The following is a 22,986-nucleotide window of genomic DNA, read 5'->3' as shown; positions in this document are numbered from 1 at the left end:
GATTAAATCCCCAACTATGCTGCAAACTCCATGGGCATGTCACTTAATCAGTTTGGGGTGAGTAATTGGTTTTGATTTTCTTTGTAACATTGAGGTAAGAAAGTTCTGAGGGTTTTCTTTTAATTCATACCTTAATACAGGGTTTATATTTGGTTCATATTTGGAAGGAACTCAGGACAGAAAGGAAAGCTACTATCCCTGAAACATCAAGTAAATGTGTGTGTCTTCCTTGGCTACCACAGAGCACAACCACGAATTTCTGGTCATTGGGCTATTCGTAGTTGTAGTATAAATGTAGCACTTAGAGGCAGTAACTTAGATTAAGGCCCCGTTGTACGGGGGCATTGCACACACACAGAGTAAAAGATGGTCCCTGCCCTGGATAGCTTACAGTCTATAAAGACAAGACAAATGGTGGAAGAAAGTTAATATTATCCCCATTTTACTGACAGGCAATAGAGGCACATATTCAGTGACTTTCCCAAGGTGACACAGGAAGTTGTTGTAGGAAGAGAGCCTGAGACATAAGTCCTTGTATTAGAGGCCTGGTATGAGGCAGGACCTGCTTACAGATTCTGGAAAGAATGGGGCTGATATTGCAGAAATACACATTCCTAAGAAGTGCTACTTACAGAGTGCTTACACAAACACATCCCAATGTCAAGTGATACTACAACATCCCGATATCAAGGATGGTACAACAATATTCCCTAAGGATAACAGGAACACGCTGACCCCTCCTAAAAAAAAAAAATGAAGTCAGGATGACAGTACGTAATAGAGATGTTTTCATCGAACCAACGTGTATAAGGTGATGGGTGATAACTAGCTATGTCAGAGGGCAGTAAGGAACTATGTCAGAGGGGCAGTACTATCTTGTTTATATTGGGGTATAAAGATATATCCCAAAGGGAGTATTTTTGTCTGGCCTAGGGAGGAACAGAAAGTCCCACTGTTCACTGAGCTGGTCCATTGTTACGGACATACCTTCATTAGTGGTCCGGTAGAGTCTGAGGAATTGTCTGGTTGCCTTCCTCCTGTAACGAAGCTGCCTCTGGTGGGACACAACTGAGAGTATCAATTCAGGACAAATTGCTTAGAGCAGGGCAGTTACAGCCCAAGGCTGGGTTTCCTTTACTATTAAGGCACCAAACCAGTCCAACAGAAAGGACTTCGGTGTCACCCCACTGGCTAACCAGAAGTCTTACAAGCAATTCCCTCAGACACTCCAATTTTCCAGTATCACCATCAGCATCACTCTTTATGGGATGAATGGTTATGAAAACCAATACCCTGGTAAAAGAAAAAAGGTTCTCTTGATCCCAAAGGACCAAGCCCCAGACCCAGGTCAATATACAAGTCAGATCTTACCCACAAATCATGCTGTTGCCAATCCTTTAGAATCTACAATCTAAAAGTGTATTCATAAAAAGAAAGAAATACAGAGGAGAGCTAGAATTTGTTAAAGCAATCAATTACATACAGCAGTGGCAAAGTTCTTGATTCAGGCTTGTAGCAGTGATGGAATCAACTGCAGGTTCAAATCAAGTCTCTGGAACATCCACAGCTTGGATGGGTCATTCAGTCCTTTGTTCAGAGCTTCAGTTTTCAGCAAGGTTCCTCCAGAGGTAAGAAGCAGGATTGAAGATATAATGGAGATGATGCAGCTGCCTTTTATAGTCCTTTTGCCATGTGGTTTGTGCTTCCTTTCTTCTTACTGTGGAAAATTGGAGCAGCAAGATAGAGTTTGGTAGTCATATGGGCAAGTCACATGTCCATGCATGACTCAGTTCTCGACAGGTAGAGCAGCCATTGCTCACATGCTGCCTTGGACATTCCCAGGAAGACTCCTCTTATGGGGATTGGCGTCTCCCAAGGTCCATTGTCAGTTAAGTGTTTCTTGACTGGGCACTCCATCTGAAGAGTCCCTTCTCAATAAGCTGGCCAAATGCTTCACTGGTGCTACTTAGAATCAAACACATTGAGATACAAGTACATAGCCAATATTCATCACTTCAAATACAAAAATGATACACACATACAGCATAATCATAACCAGCAAATTACAACCTTTTAGTAGACACCTTACTAGACCACCTCTGTACAAGATTTGGTGCCTCTATAGGACGTCAGTTGCAACAATGATCTATACGGTCACAATAACGTCACAGCTCCCTTAACAGATCTTGTGGGCATTGAGTGGGTTTGCTCGAGATGTGCCAGGCCAGCTGTCTACGCAGGGCTGGAGTGGCACACAGAGGGAACACACATATGCGGCCAAACATCCAGTAACATTTAACCACACTGGTAACCCCGACCGCTGATCTGGTAAGTAAGCAACCTGTCCTCTGTAGGAATCACAATCTATCATGACAATAAACCACAAGCTAGGTAGAGTCCGAAATTGAACCAAGTTCTCCTGAGTCCTGGTCAAATGCTTTAATCACAAGACCATCCTTCCTTGGATTTGTGGCAGGAGTCAAAGGCCATTTGGTTTGGGTCCAGTTTGGGATAACTAGCATCCATTCTTATCTCTGGGGTTGGGGAGAGGGTATAGTCTTTTTTGGTGGTTCGGGTTCTGTAGTTTCCACACCGAAGTGTTGCTCTTTTAAGTCTTCAGAAAGCTCCACACCCCGTCCCTCTCAGATTTGGGATGGCACTTCAGATTCTTAAACCTTGGGACCAGTGCTGTAGCGATCTTTGGAAATCTCATATTGGTATCTTCTTTGCGTTTTGTCAAATCTTTAGTGAAAACGTTCTTAAAATGAAGAACATGAGCTGGATCATCATCTGAGGCTGCAATAGCATGAAATATATTTCAGAATGCGGGTAAAACAGCGCAGAAGACATACAATACTCCCTCAAGGAGTTCAGTCACAAATTTAATTAACGCATTATTTTTTTTAATGAGCATCATCAGCATGTCTTCTGGAATGGTGGCTGAAGCACGAAGGGGCATACAAATGTTTAAGATATCTTGGCCCATAAATACCTTGCAGTACCACCTACACAATGCCATATAAACTCCTATTCTCACTTTCAGGTGACGTAAATAAGAAGCCGGTAGCATTGTCTCGTGTAAATGAAAACAAACTTGTCTTAGTGATTGGCTGAACAAGAAGTAGGACTGAATGGACTTGTAGGCTCTAAAGTTTTACATTGTTTTGTTTTCCAGTGCAGTTATGTAACCAAAAAAAAATCTACATTTGTAAGTTGCACTTTCACAATAAAGAGATTGCATTACGGTATTGAATGAGGTGAATTTAAAAATACTATTTTATCTTTTTGACAGTGCAAATATTTGTAATAAAAATAATAATATAAAGTGAGCATGGTATACTTTGAATTCTGTGTTGAAATTGAAATCAATATATTTGAAAATGTGGAAAAACATCCAGAATATTTAGTACATTTCAATTGGTATTCTGTTGTTCAACAGTGTGATTTAAAACCGTGATTAATCGCGATTAATTTAAAAAATTGTGATTACTTTTTTGAGTTAATTGCTTGAGTTAACTGGGATTAATCGACAGCCCTAGTAAAAACTGATGCCCTGAAGCTGTGTATCAGTACATGCTATTGAAAGAGAAACTCTTTTTACCTTTTCGAGTGTTGAGCTTCATCCTGAGAGTATAATGGGGCTTGCATGCGAGTGTGGAAGGCTGAGTGGTGCTGAGATAGCAGGAATGCTCTGGGCGTGGCTGAGGGTCAGTTGAGTGGTTGGGGTAGTAGGAAGGGATGTGCGACGCCGACACATGCTAATTCTAGTTCTCAGGGTTATGAGTTCCTCCCTGTAATGAGTACTGGAAACGAAATGGGGGAAGGGAGATACTAAATGGCTGGTTTGTTTGGCATCTTTCTCATTTGGAAGTTGTGGGGCTGAAAATCTTGTAGGTGAAACAACTATTCTCTCCTTCTGGAGGACGAACCATCTCTCGCCTTTGTCTGGGCAAGGGAATAATCTCTCTACTTGCTGTGCTGGGACCCAGAGTGTTTCATACCATATTGGCAGAGTGAGTGTTATTGTTAGAGACTGTAAGGGATCAGATGGGGACAACGTCATATTTTTCACTGATGTTTAGGAGACCTGGTGTGGTTTCAAGTTTTCTGTTCCTTGAGCTAATGGAGATAGGGTTATCTTGCAGGAGAAGGAACAAGTGATCCATTCAATTAATTACCAACCGCTGCCAGTGGGGTTGTGAGTGGCCCAGTGGGAAGATCATGGCTGCTACCATAGTGGAGAGGGAAGTATTGGGGCAGTATTGGCATCTGGTAAATTAAATACTAAGGTTTGGGGAGGCAGCGTGGCCCAGTGAATTGGGCACTAAAGTGAAACTCAGCAGACCTGGGTTCTACTTGTGTGTCTGCCACTGACCTGCTTTGTGGGACCTTGGCAAGTGACATCCTCCCTCTCTGCCTCGGTTTCCCCACCTGTAAAATAGAGATGATCATTCTCACCTTTTGTAAATTTCTCTGAGCTCAGTTTGGTTCTACCCCTATTGCTGTTCTAAATATTACCTTGAATAAATGCTTCTTCAAAGGCACAATGAGTCCTGGACACCAGCTATGATTGATCTCAAGCTGGTGATGTCAGTTTGGGGAGGATCAGAGTTCAAGCCCCAGGTGTGCACAAAAAAGAAGTTATAAAACAGTAAAATTTTGAAGCTGTGATTTTTGGAGGGGGATTGTATATTTGGGAACTCCTTCCTTAAACAATTTTGAAGACAATTTGAGTAAGCTGGTGCGTTATAGAGCAGTTAGAAAAATCATCTGTTAAATTATAAGCAACTCTTAACCTTAACTATAGCAGACCTTCTGCTCTGTTACAATCTTGAGATTGTCTAATGGACGGTGACCTCCCTTCCATTCACCATCATGTAACATCTCTGTGGCAACTACAGAAATTGCTTAAGTAGAAAAGTAATATTAGGAAAGTATTTGTTGTTTTTAGCTGTCCCTCTTAATGAAATTAGGCAGATGAAAAAAGGAGGAGCCAGCTGCTTGTGGACCAACCAGCTTTCCCCAGTAAAAATACTCTGCAGATCACTGGTGGTCCAGGGACCAAGGTTTGAGAACTATTACTCTAATTCTGGTATAGTTCTATTCGTAATGCTGTATATTTTGGTGCACTATGCAGAAGTTAAAGGATACATTCAAGTAGAACAAATACAAATCAATCAACTCCAACCTCCCGCTAAAGTGAGCGAGCTACTAACACTCGTGGTTTAGTAATTGGGCCATAGTTTACGCTGTACGTTGGCGTTTTACTATGTAGTGTATATTCTTGAGTCATCAGATGATGGTGTATGTCTTGGGAGGGGGACTTAACTGGTGATTGTGGGTTTACAGTGTGGACTGAGGATGTATGTGGTATATCAGTGTTGTATATACTCCTAGAGCAATGGATGGACAAATTTTAAATAACTTTAAATGATATCTTCTTTGTGTTTTGTCTTATTTAACACTGCTGGAGGTTGTAGTTGCTCTTGAATGGTCACCTCCCCAGACGCTTATCTTTTCTCATGTGAAATATTTATGTGCTTTGCATATGTTCATTGTACAGTATTTAGTTAACTTTTCCTTTAATGCAAGCAAGTTTGCTGTTGCGGTTTGTAATTTCTTTGCTGAATGTAGGTAGCTTGAGTTTCCAAGCTACAAGCCTTAGTCTTGGGGTCTGCTTACTAGTGAGTAGCAAACAAAACAAGCTTCCTTTTATGCAACCAACTTCATCTTGGACTGCTTCCCCTCCCTCCCCCAGCCCTGCCCTGCAGAAATGCATGGGAGAGAACCCTACACGCAGAGATGAAGGCATCTGATAGGGTGTCAGCATTTCCTGTGTGAATTGAATCTCCATCCCATTCTGTTACACTTCTGCTTTGTGACTACCGGTGTTTACTGTACAAGGGCTTTCTCGTTAAATGGCTAAGTTGATGCTGTGGTATCGCTTATCTCTTTCTGTCTCTGGTGTGCAATAACAAACGTGATTCTTGCTGCTGCTTCTGAGAGGCCCTGTAAGCCTTTCTCCCCTCCCTACTCAAATTGCAGCTCAGGAACAGGCGTTTTCCACTTATGACCCTGCAGAAGTGAATCAGCTGTAAGGTGCAGAATGTACTCTTGTCTGCCCTGCCAGCCTACTAGGTTAAAAGGAAAGTGCAGAGAAAAGCATTTGTATGGGTCTCCCCTGGAGTTCTCAACCTGGGTACAGCTCACAGAGTGAGCCAATAGCAGGTGGAGTTGCATGGCTGGGAGCGCCTATTTATCAAACATTCCCAGCAAGTGGCAGAGTCCTGAAATATGCAGGGTGGTTCCCCAAATGAACTCTCCAGGAGAAGAATCAAAGATTTTTCCACTCTGAAGCCAACCTTGCAGCTTTCTGTGTTGTTCCTGGTGACAACACGACATTCAAGAGACCTGAGAGTGTAAATGTTCCACTGGAGAAAATGTTACAGGGAACAATCCTGCGCTGGCCCTGGGGAAGAACTGCTGATCTAGTGTTCTTTCCCATCTGGTGCCACTGAGCCTAATTCTCTTTTCACATCAATGTAACTCAAGAGTAACTCCACTGAACATTAAAGGTGAGAGTAATTTAGGATGGGGTGGGAGGAGCATTTTATAGGAGTATTACGGTTGTCCCCAATCCGAGCATTATAAACCAAGGAAATTCAAAATTAAGGTTTCACTTAAGACACCCAAACATGGTAAGAGATATACAGTTAAGGCACTCAGATGACCTTAACTCTGCCTTGCAGTAGTAATACAAATGCGATTGTGGTGTGTTTGATCCCAGATTAATTTAAAGCAATTTTTAAAGATAGGCTAGGTTTTTTTGTTTGTTTGTTTGTTTGTTTTTTGGTATATCGTCCCTCCCAAATAGCATCACTATAGGGCACTAGTCTGTGTAACTCGAGTGAAACTACAGGAGGTGATAAATAGTGGAACTCCTCTGTCTTCAAGTTGGATATTCTCTAAACAAGTGATCAGCCGAACTTGCTTTTAAAACAAACCGGCAAAGGGTTTTAAAGCCAATGAAATCCATCAAAAGCTTTCTCAAGCGCACAGAGTGAAAAGCTGCCAATCTGACATTGTGTGAACTGTCACTGCAGCTTGAAACACAGCAGATTATCTTTTGTGATGAGTTTTTGAGCCTAAGTATGGGTTGAAATTTAGTTGGTTAAAATAACAATTTATGTTTCATGGCTTCTCGACGAACAAAAGTGTCCCAAAATGGTGCTGTCTGGTTTTCTGTTCTGTGTCATGTATAGGTGCCGTATCCTGGCTGATGATAGTCTGGGGATTCTTGTTCTTTTAATTGACCTCCTGTTTTTTGGTTGTTTTTTTTTCCACTTTGATGTTGGCAGAATCTAGAAAATGAGGCATGTATCATTTAGTGCAATATAAAAGGAACTGATTCAACCACGCCCTTCCCCTTTCAAAAACTGAAAACCTTACAAAATGAGAAATATGGCCTAAGGAAAGCTAGCAGATAGATAAGCACCATTGTGGCAGCTGATGAACATCTGTGCTCACATACCTTGGCGAGAGGGAACAATTTTGGGGGGGCGGGGTAGCTCAGTGGTTTGAGCGTTGGCCTGCTAAACCCAGGGTTGTGAGTCCTTGAGGGGGCCATTTTGGAATTGGTTCTGCTTGAGCAGAGGGTTGGACTAGATGATCTCTTGAGGTCCCTTCCAACCCTAATAATCTATGAATGTCGAGCCAGTAAAGTACTTGTCTTTCACACCGTACACTGTTCCTACAACACAGTGATTTGACTTGAATGCTACAGGTACTCGAAGCCGAGGTCAGGTCCCTTCTTATTGCCCCACTTTCTTTAAGGTTGGGTGAGTGACTGGAGGATGATGGACTTCATCATCTTCCTTCTGGTGGTGGTGCTGGTCTTCTTTTTTTTATATGAATTTAATGTGGTGAAAGGTACCAAACCAACAGCTACCCTCTCAGTAGTCCACAGAGCAGGAACACTGGCAGGGCAGTATGTCTGTATGGTCCCCATGTGAGCTATACAGTGGCATTTGATTTTGACTTTACCTTTGACAAAGTTGGGGGGGGGGTGAGAATCTGAGAGCAGGTCTGTGAAGCGAATGCAGTGGGATAGAGAAGAAAGGCATTGTGGGATTACTACTTCATAGGCCTTTGTGGGGGCAATCTTGATATGTTCCTTGTTTCACCTTGTGACAGCAGAAATACCTCCCGTAAGGGAAAGATAATTGATTCTTAAGGACATTCCTAAGAGGGGGTGGGGGAGAGTGACTTCTTGGAATAATTTTGTCTAAGAGAGACAATGTGGTTTAGTGGACAGAGCACTGAACCAAGACTTGAAGACCTGGGTCCTATTCCTGGCTCTGTTACTGACTTGTTGGGGGGCCTTGGGCAAGTCACTTCCCCTCTCTGTGCTTCCCCATTCTGTAAAATGGGACTAGTGATACTTTATCCAGTGCTTTGAGATCTGTGGATGAAAAGTGCTGTATGAGAGCTAAGGAGTATAGTGCCTCGGGGTCCTGGCACGGGACTGGGGCCCCTAGGTGCTACTGCAGTACATGTGATTTAAGAAAAAAACCCAAGTAGACTTTGTTTAGAGAGGTAAAGCAAAGCAGGACCCCCTAGATTGGAACTTTTTCAACCTGCTGATATACGTTTGTTTCTTGTGCCAGTGCTGCTGTTCTTCCCCATGCCACAGAGCTTCTCATCAGAACCTTTGCCTCGGTGTGTATCACCAGCTGGAATTCCAGGCCACGTTGACCACGTGTGGCTTTGCATTCAGTCTCCTTCTCGTCACCTGAGTGTTGTGCCCTTACTCCTTTCCGTTGCCAGCCTGAGGGTGCCCATCCCACAAAGGCAGTTTATTTGAGTTGACAAAGGACTGAACTATTAATATTAGTCAATCGTAGCAGTATTCTGAGTGCCAGCTCCAAATCCGCCCAGGATAACCAGTCTCTTTAGATGCTCTTAGAGGAGGTCGTGTCAATATTTTGCAGCTCAGCTAATGCACCAGTTATTGCATGCGTGGTGGGAGGGTGGGTAGCGGAGAAATCCAAAGTGACAGGTAAGTGGCAAATCTTTAGTAATCCCTCTGGGTATCCACAGTAATTATGGGGAACATGAGGATAGTCTGTTGGTACTCATGTGGCTGCTCAATAGTCAGAATGCCATTTTAACCTAGTATAACTGGACATGCAATTCTGTGAGGCCCTGCAGGATTCCAAAACACGGACATGTAAGAGAACCCTTTTGGGGAGCTCAGCATATCAGCTCTGGTCACCTTTACTGTGGTCTCCTGGCATGGTTTATGCAATAAACTTCTACAATATTAAAATTCCACATTTCCTGCAAGGGAGTGTCTTTGTTTTACAGGCTGTCAATGCTATTTTATGAGATTCCCTCTCTAGAGCAGGTGAAATATGAAGACTCCAGGACGGTAGCTGCTATACAGCTGAATGAAATGACTTGCAAGAGATCATTACAACCACTCTCATTAGGAAAGAAATTGTGCCCGGCGCTGTAAAAAATTACTCACCTCTTTGTTCTTGTGTTTGAAATTGGTCTGTAATTTGTTAGCTCTGCTAACTGAAGCTTTTTATTATCTTTTTAAAGTGGATGGCAGCATGTGTCCCTTCTATGTGTGTGAGAAGAGAAGGTGGCAAAACAGTTTATCCTGCCCTGACAAACACTTATAAAGGAAAAACCTGCATGGTCAGCACTATGACGAAGCAGAGGCAAAGATAAGTCTATTCTTATTCTGTAGGGCAGTTTGGAAAATTGAAAGGGCACAGTCTGGGTGACTAATGGTGATTTAAGTTTTTAGATTGTGAGAAGCAGTCTGATTTATACCTTATAATTTCTTCCCTCAGTATGATGATGGTAGATTATGGGCCTAGGAGACCCAGTCACAGATCAGAATCCATTTGCACTGGCTGCTGTACAAAGAGAACAAAATGTTCCAGCAAAATGATTTTTCAACAGAAAATGTAGTTTCTGCAAAATCCTTGATTTTTCGATTGGAAAATTTTAAAAATTAACATGAAATATTTCATTTTGGATCAGTTTGGCCTGAATCTCAATATTTTGGTTTGTTAAACTGACCTAAAAGGTTTCGTTTAGAGTCCAGTCAGTAGGGAGCAGCATTTCTCAAAGTGTGACATTGCCTCATGGAAGGTGTCCTTTTGGATGTTTCATGTCCTGTTGTTCCCTGTGGGACAAGCTCTGTGGCTGGACTGTATCTCCCACGATGCACCATGCATTCGCCTCTCTGATAGCTATGTATGTAAGAAGGGTTTCTTGAGGTATGTTAGCAACAAGAAGAAAGTCAAGGAAAGTATGGGCCCCTTACCAAATGAGGGAGGCAACCTAGTGACAGAGGATATGAAGAAAGCTAATGTACTCAATGCTTTTTTTTGCCTCTGTCTTCACAAATAAGGTCAGCTCCCAGACTGCTGCACAGGGCAGCACAGCATGGGGAGAAGGTGACCAGCCCTCTGTGGAGAAAGAAGTGGTCCGGGACTATTTAGAAAAACTGGACGAGCACAAGTCCATGGGGCCAGATGCGCTGCATCCGAGGGTGCTAAAGGAGTTGGCGGATGTGATGGCAGAGCCATTGGCCATTATCTTTGTAAACTCATGGCGATCCGGGGACTTCCCAGATGACTGGGAAAAGGCTACTGTAGTGCCCATCTTTAAAACAGGGAAGAAGGAGAATCCAGGGAACTACAGGTCAGTCAGCCTCACCTCAGTCCCTGGAAAAATCATGGAGCAGGTCCTCAAGGAATCACTTCGGAAACACTTAGAGGAGAGGAAAGTGATCAGGAACAGTCAACATGGATTCACCAAGGGCAAGTCATGCCTGACTAACCTAATTGCCTTCCATGAGGCGATAACTGGGTCTGTGGACGAGGGGAAATCAGTGGATTTGTTATTCCTTGGCTTTAGCAAAGCTTTTGACACGGTCTCCCACAGTATTCTTGCCAGCAAGTTAAAGAAGTATGGGCTGGATGATTGGACTATAAGGTGGATAGAAAGCTGACTAGATCATTGGGCTCAACGGGTAATGATCAATGGCTTCATGTCTAGTTGGCAGCCGGTTTCAAGTGGAGTGCCCCAAGGGTCGGTCCTGGGGCCGGTTTTGTTCAATATCTTCATTAATGATCTGGAGTATGGCATGGACTGCACTCTCAGCAAGTTTGCAGACGACACTGAACTGGGAGGAGTAGTAGATACGCTGGAGGGTAGGGATAGGATACAGAGGGACCTAGACAAATTAGAGGACTGGTCCAAAAGAAACCTGATGAGGTTCAACAAGGACAAGTGCAGAGTCCTGCACTTAGGACGGAAGAATCCCCTTCACTGTTATAGACTAGGGACCGAATGGCTAGGAAGCAGTTCTGCAGAAAAGGATCTGGGGATTACAGTGGACGAGAAGCTGGATATGAGTCAATAGGGTGCCCTTGTTGCCAAGAAGGCAAATGGCATTTTGGGCTGGATAAGTAGGGACATTGTCAGCAGATCGAGGGATGTGATCATTTCCCTCTATTTGACATTGTTCAGGCCTCATCTGGAGCACTGTGTCCACTTTTGGGCCCCACGCTACAAGAAGGATGTGGAAAAATTGGAAAGAGTCCAGCGGAGGGCAACAAAAATGATTAGGGGGCTGGAACACATGACTTATGAGGAGAGGCTGAGGGAACTGGGATTGTTTAGTCTGCAGAAGAGAAGAATGAGGGGGGATTTAATAGCTGCTTTCTTGAAAGGGGGTTTCAAAGAGGATGGATCTAGGCCGTTCTCAGCGGTACCCGATGACAGAACAAGGAGTAATGGTCTCAAGTTGCAGTGGGGAAGGTTTAGGTTGGATATTAGGAAAAGCTTTTTCACTCAGAGAGTGGTGAAGCACTGGAATGGGTTACCTAGGGAGGTGGTGGAATCTCCTTCCTTAGAGGTTTTTAAGGTCAGGCTTGACAAAGCTCTGGCTGGGATGATTTAGTTGGGAATTGGTCCTGCTTTGAGCAGGAGTTGGACTAGATGACCTCCTGAGGTCCCTTCCAACCTTGATATTTTATGATTCTACAGTGCGTCATAGGAGTCAATAACTACAGTGCATCATGGAATGTGCATTGAAGCCTGACCCCCTAGGGGACCACGGGGCATGAAGCATTCAGAACTAGAGCTCCCATGAGGCAGTGCAGCACTATACAGAAATGCAGTTTAATGTTGACCTGCCTCCGAATGAAACGTTTTGTTTTGCAAATACAGAAACTTTTTGTTTTGATCAGAGATGTTCAAAACAAAACATTTTGATATTCCCATATTGAAATTTTTGACAACTTCTTGTTCTATAGAAAACTTCAATATTTTGGCCTTTCATCATGGTTTAGGATGAGGAGGGGGCTCAAAATTTCTGAATTTTCCATAGGACAGAAATTACAGGTTAGCACTACCTGGGCAGCTAGAAAATTGGGCTCCTTTTGTTTGCTAGGACCCATTTTGAAGGCAATAATTGAAAAACATGAGAGCTGATTCTCTCAAGTTTTTTTCCCTCTTTTCCCCCAAATTAGGTTTCTTTTGGCCACAACGTACAGAAGCTCTGGTGGCTTCTGTGACTCAGCAACACGTACACTGCCTTAAATTCATAGCCATTAAATTCTAGTGTAGTCCTTGGAACGTAGCCTCTGGTTTCTTTCAATCCCTCTGTTTTCCTGTGCAAGCTTCATTGTGCTGAAGAAGAACTGTGCTGATCACTTGTTGCATCCATTGAATGCTCATGTGGCCGTGCAGCTACGGGGTAGTGGTCAGAGGAGCGGATGAGCCTCGGCAACTTTTCTTATTCTTGCTGTTGATTTCAGTGGGAGCCAGGTGCCCTCCACTCTTTGACCTGAGTGGCAGCTAAAGGCTGGGAGAGGGGACAGGCAGTAATTATTTAATGACAGGAAGGTGTGGAGAGTCAAGAAGTTAGATTCATAACTGTTAAAACACACATTGTCAACACCACATGTCAAAATATACAAAGTAAATATCCCTAAATCAAACTCTAATTTCTCAGGCAACATTTTTCTTGTTTTGCGTATCCGTTAATTTTGATGGCTAGTGATGAAAATATTTTTTTCATTGGTTTGTGTGTGTGTGTGCGGTGAAACGAATGTTTGCAGACATTTACTGATAAAAATCTGATCCCTCCATGCCTAAGTGTAACTATTTAAAGGGGATGAAGTTAGGTTTGGAAACTCATCACAATAAAAAAAGTCTCTGCCTCTGTTACTAGTAAGACCTGATGCTATTAATTGAAAAGTTGAACAAGTTTAATTTTTTTTGGTCATTTACTCTTTGCATTTCTTTGAATGAAAATAGCCAATGGAAAATAGACGAGTTAGTTTCACTTCCTGGTTCTCCTTCACCAGCTCTGTGCTGTTGCTGCTGTATGATGAGATAGAGTTCATAATCTAGGTTTGAGTCACCTTTTACTTTATGCAAACCCAGCCTTAATTTGCAGTTAGAGTAATTCAAGCACATTTGACTGAAATCAGTCCTGGTGAAACTCCATTGAACTTACACTAGAGACAAATTTGGTCCATTAATTGGTATCAGTGAGCACCAGGGCTTGGAAGGAAAGCTTGTGTTTGCTGTCAGTTACCTATTTCAGTGCTTCACTATTAACAAAAACATCAGGCTGAAGACTAGGGTTGTCTCTCTCAAGGCCCATTGAATGGAGATGTGACTCAATCCCTTAATCTGCTTTGGAAATTTCAATCAAAGTAATTGGTATTTAATTACATGGACCTTTGATTTTTATTTTGGTGAGTGATCAGTTTAGTACTAAAAGTGGCAGGAAGAGCCTATTGCTGAGGGAGTTTATAGGGCATTGGAATGGGAATCCAGAGAGCTGCCTTCTATTCTCAATTGCCACTTAGCTGCTGTGGCCGCCGGCAAGGCACTTCTATCTGTGCGTCTGTTTCGCTTCTTACTGTTTGTCTGTTTTATCTATTTAGATTATAAGATCTTCAAGGCTGGGATTGTTTGCACTATGTGTACATACAAGGCCTAGCACAATGAGATCCCAAGCTTGATAGTAATGCCCAAGCACTGCCATACTACAGATAGATAACATTCATTATTTGCTGGCTTATGAAATCTGGATTCCGCAGGCTGAATTCTACTTTGTGACACTGATGCAAACTGAGGAAGTCAGTGAGCCAAATCCCCGTCATCACTCAATCAGCTTAACCTATGATATGAATCTACTGAAAAACCAACTTTTGAAAATGCAGAAAGGTTTGTTTGCTCTGAAAGACTTTGCTGGAAGAGTTTGATAAGCCGTGAAAAGTCCCATCCCTGCTCTCAAACAGCCATCAGCTAGCGACTCCACTATGCACGTTCCAGTCTTCCTCCGTACAAAAATACCTGTTACTGCAGTTTGGGGTGTGTGTTAGTGAACGTTTTCAATGCTGGTTGTTTTTGTTCATCCTAGGTTAGAAAAGGGTCTGACCCTCAGGTTTATAGCTGAGCTTTCTCAAGTTCAAGGGTGTTTGGATTTGTGTTTGTGTTTCAGACTCCTCTCTGGTGTGGACGTTACCTCGGTCCTCTCAATTCTCATCTTGCCGTGTTTATCCCCACGCCCCCTCTGTCCTTAAGTTTTATGGGGACGATTCGGAACTCAAGTGCACTGAATACTTGTACACCACAGCTAGACAGTGCGTGAGCGTGTCTGGCTTTGTCATATTACCTATCTTGCTCAGTTCTACTTGCTTCCTCCACAGAAGGAGAAATCGAAGCTTACGTGAGATGTTTTTGTTCATTCCTTTCAAAAAGATTCTTCCCTCTGAAATGTGTCTGCAGTTCTGAGTCACCGGTGCTTTGCTATGAAATGAGAATTCATTCACTGAATGCTAATGATATTTAAAAAAAAAAAAAAGACAGAGCGTGAGAGAATGAACGCCTTAGCTACCGCTGAGAGAGAGTGATCCAGCCATTTGCATGAAAAATTCAATGCATCTTCCTCCTCCTCCACAGTGGAAGCACTGATACTTGTCTGGGCTGAAACTAACTATGCTTTAGTGGATCAGATATGTACTGTGGTGACCCTTGAATGTGGAACTCTGCACCTTGGTGCATCCCTTTCCGCTTTCAGGAGCTGTCTGAAACATTATCAATGTGGACCCTGGTGTAGGATGGTTTCCCAGCTCCCAACCCAGGCTGAAATGTGTGCATACAATTAAATTAGAGCACCCAGTCTTACGGCCTTTTGACAGCAAGTGGCAGGATATAGAGAAAGTGGAAGAATTGGGATGTGCCTCTTGCCCTTCCCCCAGCTCACACAGTTTTCCTCTGTCCTCCGTTGGGAGCCCATCTGCTGTCTGGACCATATTCTCCTGCCTTCATCATTATTAGCTAGAAGTACTTTGACCTGCTGGCCGTAGTATGGCAAACTACGGCAAGTGCAGGCTGTTTGGGCTCTGTCAGGCTTCTACGTAGCTCTGTCAAACGATGCAAAATCCCATAGAAACCTTCACAGTGCACTGTGGAGAGGTCTGGTACAGTGTAGCAGAAACCACTGTTATTCCTGATTCCTCTTCTCATTAAAGGGCTGTCTGCTGCATATAGAGAAAAATCTAAAGATGGATTAACCTTAGGTTGTGTTCGCTCCTCCTGGCCCCAGATGTGAAATAACAGGGAAAGTTATTGTAACCCCTTGATAGCCAGAGAGAAATAAAAATGTTAAGGCTAAAATTCATTGTCTTTGGACTTCGCACAGCTAGAAGTCAGTGCTGTGTGTGCCATTGGAAAGCTGGTTTTCTGTTAGAGTAAATCCCTGAGGGAACTGGCACATGATGTGGGCAAAAGTGAGTGATAAATACATTTATAACTCAACTTTGCAGTTTATCACTTGGGTGTCACCTCAGCATTTATAAGCCTGTGTGCACCTGTGTGTGTATGAATTGAAAATCCTCTGACACAGATTTCCAGAAGTAGCTAGGGTTTTTGGGTGCTGGACTTGAGGTGTTTTGGAGGTGCCTGACTTCCAGAGCATGAGTGCTCAGAAATTTCTGAAAACTGGGCCCTTTTCATACGGATCAAGTAAGGCACACAAAATCACAGGCCACTTGTGAAAACCATGGTGTGTGTGTGTGTGTGTATACACACACATATATGCCAAGATTCATTCTCTAATGTGTGTGCATGCATATAAATATATAAACTATTAACAAAATAAACTTCTTGTGGGTTGTGGGTGGTGGTATATAATTGCAACACATAATATTGCATAGCCCTATATCTACCCCATTATTCCATCTGTGTGTGGAAACATTAGACTATTAATTATGCCTGAGAGTCCTTAGGGAACTTCTTTTCCTATTGCATTATTACCGTTAAATATTTTCATCCTTAGGAATATGTGAGAAGTCTCTGAAGCTTGTAGTCTATGCTGTAAATCTTCTTTATCAGGCAATTTCAGGTTAGGAGCTTTTTTTCCTTTCAGGCTTTTATTTTCACCTTGGGGCAGGTATCAGCTTTGCTTGCCATGAGTAAGATGTAAAGCTTTGCTCTGGTTGAGAGATTGGTTAGGGGCTGTGCTCCTTAGAACTGACAGATTTACCTCAGAAAGGTGGAACAGCAGGTGCCTGGTTAAAGCCGGAGAACACCCTGGATTGCCAAGGGAGCTCAGGGCATCTGTTGAATGAGTATTTGTAGGGGCCCAGAAGCGACTGATAGTAACATCAGTGACCCAACCAGTTGTAGGTATTGCAAGGTGGGGTTTAAGTGTAAAAAGAGAGGTGGGAGAAAGGGCTGATGACCAAATAAAATAGTCAAAATATATGGTTGGAAGGTACTGGAGAGCAGTCTATAGCGAATATTGAGACCAGTATAACTAGTGACTTGTGCAAACTCGCGGGTGTTTATGGTTACCTTGCCCTTCCATGCCCTGTTTGTCTGCTCATCCACCTATTGTATATTGTCAAAATGCTAGGCTGTAATCTCTCTGGAACTGTCTTTGCACTACTTGTTTGTACAATGACTATCATGGTGAGGCCCTGATTTGAGACCTGAAGGTGCTACTGCAATAGAAATGATCAATAGTAAAAGTGGAAGTTGTTAGCACCAACTGGAGTTTGTATATTCCAGGCATATCAAAATACTAGTGAGATCGGTGGAGAGATAGGTGCCCATCTAAAAGAGATAGCAGGGACACTTGAACTATTTTCCCAGTAGTCTCAGCATTTCAGACCCAGAGGAATCGTATTTATTTTGAGCATCATCCAATCCTCTGGGAACATTCCCCAGGCAGATGCATCAGAACTCTTCCAAACAATGGGCTTTCTGCCTAATGTCTCCCTAGGAGAAGAATTAGGAAGAACTTCTGTAAAGGGAACCTTCCAGGGGTCCTCCTTCCAGCAGGTTGTCTCCTGGGAGGAGCAATCGACTCTGAATCTTCCAAGCATATGTTGTAAAATATAAGGAAAAATAGCCAGCAGACGTACCGCAGCGGGAGTAAATTCTGGTGAAGTCTGTGGCAAGTGTTCAGAGCTGTTTTTAAAAAGGAATTATATTGTAGGTTAGTTCTGATTCATTCATGGTGTGTGAGCATGTGTACTGGAGAGACTTACAGGGATTTAATCAGACACCAGCCAGCCAGGTGCATGTGGGGAGAATGGAATTCTCATTTGTATTTATTTCTCAGGAGGTTGCAAGTGTTCTAAAATAAGTTGAGGAAGGATGGTCTTGAAGTCAAGGCACTGGACTAGGATTCAGCAGATATGGTTCAATTCCTGCATCCGCCACAGACTTATGTGACCTTGGGTAAGTCACATAGTCTCAAAGTGCCTCAGTTCCCCTCTTGTAAAGTCATGATAATAGTTCTCTGTCTCACATGCATGTTGAGGATAAAATCCGTATGCATGTGTGAGACACACCAATGATATGCTAAAACCCAGACAGACAGTGATATAAGACCAGAAGCTGGCAATGGGCCCTTGATGCTGGCAATGGGACTCCTTTCTGACAGATGGGATTTTGAAAAGTGTTGGTCTAATTCTGCTCCCATTGAAGTCAATGATAAAACTCCCACTGGAGCAGTGTTAGGCCAACCTTGAGTTCTTTTAAAAATGTCACCTTTATCTTCTCTCTTGTACTCAAAGGAGGGAAAAACACAGAGCTAGTCTGGGAAGGAAAGTATAAGTGACGGAAATAAATAAGTAAAATTAATTCCCTTCTGATCGGTTGACCTTCCTCCCCCTCCAGACAAAGGCAGACAAGCTACGTACTTTGTTAATCTCTGAAATGTTTAACCTATATAGTCTGTTAAAATATAATGCTTGTGAGAGGTATTGTAACTGACAACTCTTCTGATGTGGGACTGTTTTCAGTGCAAGCTGGATTTCCAAATGTCTTTCAGGCCATCAAGCTTTAGGGCAAATGATGGTCTATTCAGTATAATTAATAGTCTGTCAGGGAATGTGACTCTTTGATAACAGGGAGTTTTGGATAAGTTAGGTTGAACTGTATGAACAAAGTGAGGGCTAGGCAGTTTAGTCTCTTGTCAGGGTTGTCAAGATGTGTGAAAGAAGATGTGTATTTTATTGAAATTGAGTAACCTCTGAGTAATTCCAATCCTCTGCTCTGACACCTTTGCCTTCGCCTGGCTGCACTGTAATGGGGAAATGGAGACTGGTGTTCTGTTCTTTAAAATGAATGTTAGGAAGAGCAAAGGAGAAACGTGGACACTATTGGGAAGGATTATCATGGGATACAAAAGGAAATGAATTCTAGTTTGGTCTCTAAAGTGTATAGTGTTCTCCATGCAACCAGCATCCTGGAGGCATCCTACATCTCACCTCTCTTCCTTAAGATTTGTTAGGTTGTCTCCTGTTATGTTTGGTACATAGATGCCTTTTTTGCACCCCTTCCAAAGTTCTTGGGGCCTAAGGTGTGTGTGTACATGAGAACATGTGGTTTTCACAAAGCTTTCTAGTCTAACCACTCAAGCAGTTTGTTTCCGGTGCTAAATTCTTGTGTCTGTTTCCAGGTCAATAATATCTCTTCTTTTTCTTTTCTCTCCTACCGCGTCTGTTCCTTGGCATGTTGGTGGAAATCTGCAGAACTCCCTGCTGAAGAAGGTAGGTGGAATTATATTGACTCTGCTTTTTCTTTTTTCGACTTCCCCTTTGCTCTTAGTGCATGTCGCTAGGTATTCTGGGAGGGAGCTTAGTGTCAGCCAGTCCATGGAGACTGCTGGGCAGCTCACAAGGGACCTGATTGAATGCCCAGGGAAAGATTTTGCAGTGGAGAGAGTTGGAGGCCTAAGAGCAACCCCAGTTACATAAAGGCAAAACTTACCTGTATGAGATTTAGGAGGGGAAAGCAAGATGACTTCACACTCTTGAGTGACGCTGTCTAGACTCATGAGCTGAAAAACTGACCTTGAAAATTGTCTCATAAAGGAATTTTTTTACTTCTTGATCCTGGTACAGCAAATTATGGTAAAAGATCTCATTCTATGGAAATGTTAAAAAGTAGCTCTTGCACATACAGAGCATCCTGACTTACAGGGCATCCTACGCTAGACCAGTGCATGTCTACTGTAAAAACAGTGCTTTACACTTACATAGCACCTGTCACCTGTGGTTCCCAAAGCACTTCATAAAGATTATAAGCTTATACCCATTGTGCAGGTGAGTAACTTGAGCCCCCAAGAGGTTTAAGGGACTCCCCATGTGTCACATTGTGAGTCAGACATTCAGAAATAGAATGCAGGAGTGCTGACTTAGGTACAGATCCTCAAAAGTATTTAGGTGCCTCACTCTCATTGGTTTAAATGGGAGTTAGACTCTAAAATACCTTTGAGGATCTAGATTGTAGCTCCCTGCTCTGACTGCTAGACTGTTGGCTCTCAGATAAAAAGGCATCTATTGTACACTGATTTGTTGGGGATTATGAAGCAGGGTGGTGCAGTCCTTTTAAGTGTAAGAAGAATGGTTGTCTTCAGCACTAACCAGCATTTATACATCCTGTAATTTGAGCATGTGCAGTTTCCAACAGTACATGAATGAAGGGAAGGGGGCTGAATGTTAGTCTCTTTGGTTCAAAACATGCAAACAAACTTAGTTTGGAGGAGGCTCCATGTCTGATGTTGATTAGATAGATCAGATTTTGGCTGTGAAAATCCTTCATGTTGGCCCTTGAAAGGTGAGTTCTGTTACCCCAGAAGTTAGAGCAATGCATAGCTCTGCAGTGGCAGGCAGGGAACTCAGTTCCACTGAAAGAAAAACCTTGGGCTTTTCAAAATGTGTGTGTCATTTCTTTTAAACCAAGGAAACTTCAGGTGCCTCAGTTTTTAGTGATATCCCTGTGCACGGGGCCATTCTGTCTAATAGCCATCTGTGATCACCACCAGGAAACACTGCCTTGTTTCTTGGCTGTCTCCTTCCATCCCCATTTGTCTTCCGCTCAGCCCCTGGCAAGGGCTGTAATTCATGCTGGTGGAGTGTAGCATGATCTGGTCAGGCATCAGTATGGCTGCCACACGCTCACCTTTGGAGCTGAGCTGGCAATGATATGAGTCCTGATTCAGGACAGCACTTGGCATATGCTTTACTTTAGGCATGCGACTTCACTGTGGCATAGGCGCATATTGAAGTGCGGCCCTGAATAGAGATGCTTTCTTCAGTCAAGCCCACAGTTAGTAATACCAGTAATTTTAACTCAAGCATGTCCAACCTCAAAGCGGAGTACAATACCTTTGCACTCAAGCAGGCGTGGTAGCTTGAGCTCACCCAAGTTCATTTTCAGCACCTGTGTAGCGCTTATGGTGCTTCCATGTTTTGTTTTGCTAGGAAAGTCACTCTGGGAGCTGGTGCTGGAGCAGTTTGAAGATCTCCTTGTGCGCATTCTTCTCTTGGCTGCTGTTGTGTCATTTGTAAGTATCCTTGTCTCCTCTCTCTGTGTGTGATGCTCTCAAATAAATACCGGACAACACTGTCTGTGCTCTAAAAGCAAAGGTAGTGGTTGATACCCACTCTATGCACTTGGAAAGGTCCTGACTGTAGTGGAACTGATGCTGCATCAGGGAAACAGGACTTGGGGGAAGTCTGTGCGGGTGAGTGAAAAGAAAACAGAAAGGAGGTATGGGGTGGCACTGTCAGGCGCTCTCTTTGGAACCAGAGGACCAGCAGCAGCAAGATCTGCTGCAACCTCAGAGCTGCAGCAGCAGACATGTGACTCAGATGGCTAGGGGGCAGAGGATTCCTACCCCAATATAAGTCTGCTGTGCCAAACCCACCATAGTTTAGGGGATAAAATTTATCCCAAAAGAAGGTATGTCTAGACAGAGTATAGCACTTTAATCAGAACAGGTATATGGGATGCTAAGTGACTCTAGGTGCTTTACAAACCAGTTATACCAGCAGTGCAGCGACTGTGCAGATAACTGACAATAGCTTGCACACAGCTTTGATATTAGGCAATATTGATCAAGCCACTTATGTTATCCCAAAATTTTCTGGGTTCTTTAAATTTCACACTGAATTCTATTAGAAATGGGCAGAAAGACCTGAGGGGTATAAATGCCGCTAACTGAGCCACATGTTATATGTTCAAAGCCAATCCCAATAATATCCACCAAATTAGAAACTCTACAGTATCTAGGTACCTTGAAACTTGGCCATTACCAGGTTGTCCCACTGAGTTTTTAGTGATGATTTGGCAAATTTAAACCTTTGATCCAGATAATTCATGCTGAAAATTCATGTCAGACTTCTAAAAAGCCACAGCTGTTCAGCTGCAAATGTTTCACGGTGTGCGGTAATAAGTTCCTTCCAAACTATTTCGATAACTGCCCAGTTAGAAGACTGCGAGCTCATTCATTTAGCGTGGTATCGCTGTCTACTGTACTTGTGGCTCTCTAGCTAGTTCCTGCAGAATAGCAAAGTACTGTGGTATAGTGGGAGATAGTGCAGTCTAGAGGACAAGGCATTGCATTGGGAGTCAGGAGACACAGGCTATATATCCCGCTCAACCACTGACCTGCTGTCTAACCTTGGATAAAGCACTTCATCGTGATAGAGACATTCATTTTAAGGCCAGAACAGACTACTGTGATCATCTGGTCTGGCCTCCTGCATAAACTTCCCTGAAATAATTCCTGCTTCAAGTCCTGATAGCTGTGGTTGGACTCAAGAATATCTTTTAGAAAAACACACTCTTGATTTTAAAATGTCCAGTGATGGAGAATCCACCACAGCCTTTGATAAGTCATTCCAGTGGTTCGTTATCCTCACTGTTAAAAATTGTGCCTTATTTTTAGTTTGACTGTATCTAGAGTCAACTTGCACCCATTGGCTCTCATTCTACTTTTGTCTGCTAGATTGAAGAACCCTGTATTATCAAATTTCTGTTCCCCATGTGGGTATTTGTACACTGTGATCAAGTCAGCCCCAGTTGAATTTGAAATCGCGTTGTGCTAGATGCTGTACAAGCAAAATAAAATACCGTGCCTACCCAAAGAGTTGACAATCTCGACTGCATGGAATTCAGGAAATACCATTATAAAGTGTGACTACAGCACAAAAGATCTATAATCAGTAGGAATTTTAACAGGAGTGTTAAAATCCATGTGCTGGAGGAGCCACAGCAGAAAGTCTTTTGAGTTGCTCAGCACTTAAATTAAGCTTGTCCTATCCTCCTCCTGTCTCGTCTCTTCCACCCACCTCCAACACCGCTGGAAGTTCAAGCCCTTCATATTGGCAGATCCAAGAATATGAGCTGCTCTGAGTGAGAATGGCAGGCAAATCAGTACATTTTTTTAACCACGTGAATGTAGAATTAATGTACCAGCATGTTTCTGAATAGGTGTTGAACAAGAGTAAAAGAGGACAGGATGTGTGTTTTAAAGCAGTAGGCAAAGCTGCAACCAAAGGAAGGTTAATATGCAAAGAGAGACACATGACATGAATAGATGTGGTAGTTTTCTGTGACAGCTGCAGAGGTTCTGCATTC

The 22,986-nt window shown here is 43.0% G+C and overlaps 1 protein-coding gene across 2 annotated transcripts in view; it reads left to right on the top strand.

Moving 5' to 3' along the window:
* ATP2A3 (ATPase sarcoplasmic/endoplasmic reticulum Ca2+ transporting 3) overlaps window positions 1–22,986 on the top strand; it is a 139,489-nt gene that overhangs the window by 32,021 nt on the left and 84,482 nt on the right. For both annotated transcript variants that reach the window (XM_050929396.1, XM_050929395.1), the window contains exons 2-3: window positions 19,092–19,109; window positions 20,826–20,908. In XM_050929396.1, coding sequence (XP_050785353.1) covers window positions 19,092–19,109; window positions 20,826–20,908 — 101 coding nt within the window. The remainder of the gene's footprint in view (window positions 1–19,091; window positions 19,110–20,825; window positions 20,909–22,986) is intronic.

This window comes from Gopherus flavomarginatus, chromosome 19 (genome assembly GCF_025201925.1).
Source record: "Gopherus flavomarginatus isolate rGopFla2 chromosome 19, rGopFla2.mat.asm, whole genome shotgun sequence".
NCBI lineage: Eukaryota > Metazoa > Chordata > Testudines > Testudinidae > Gopherus > Gopherus flavomarginatus.
Note: the sequence above shows the minus strand (reverse complement) of the source record. Positions and strands in the feature narration are given on the sequence as shown.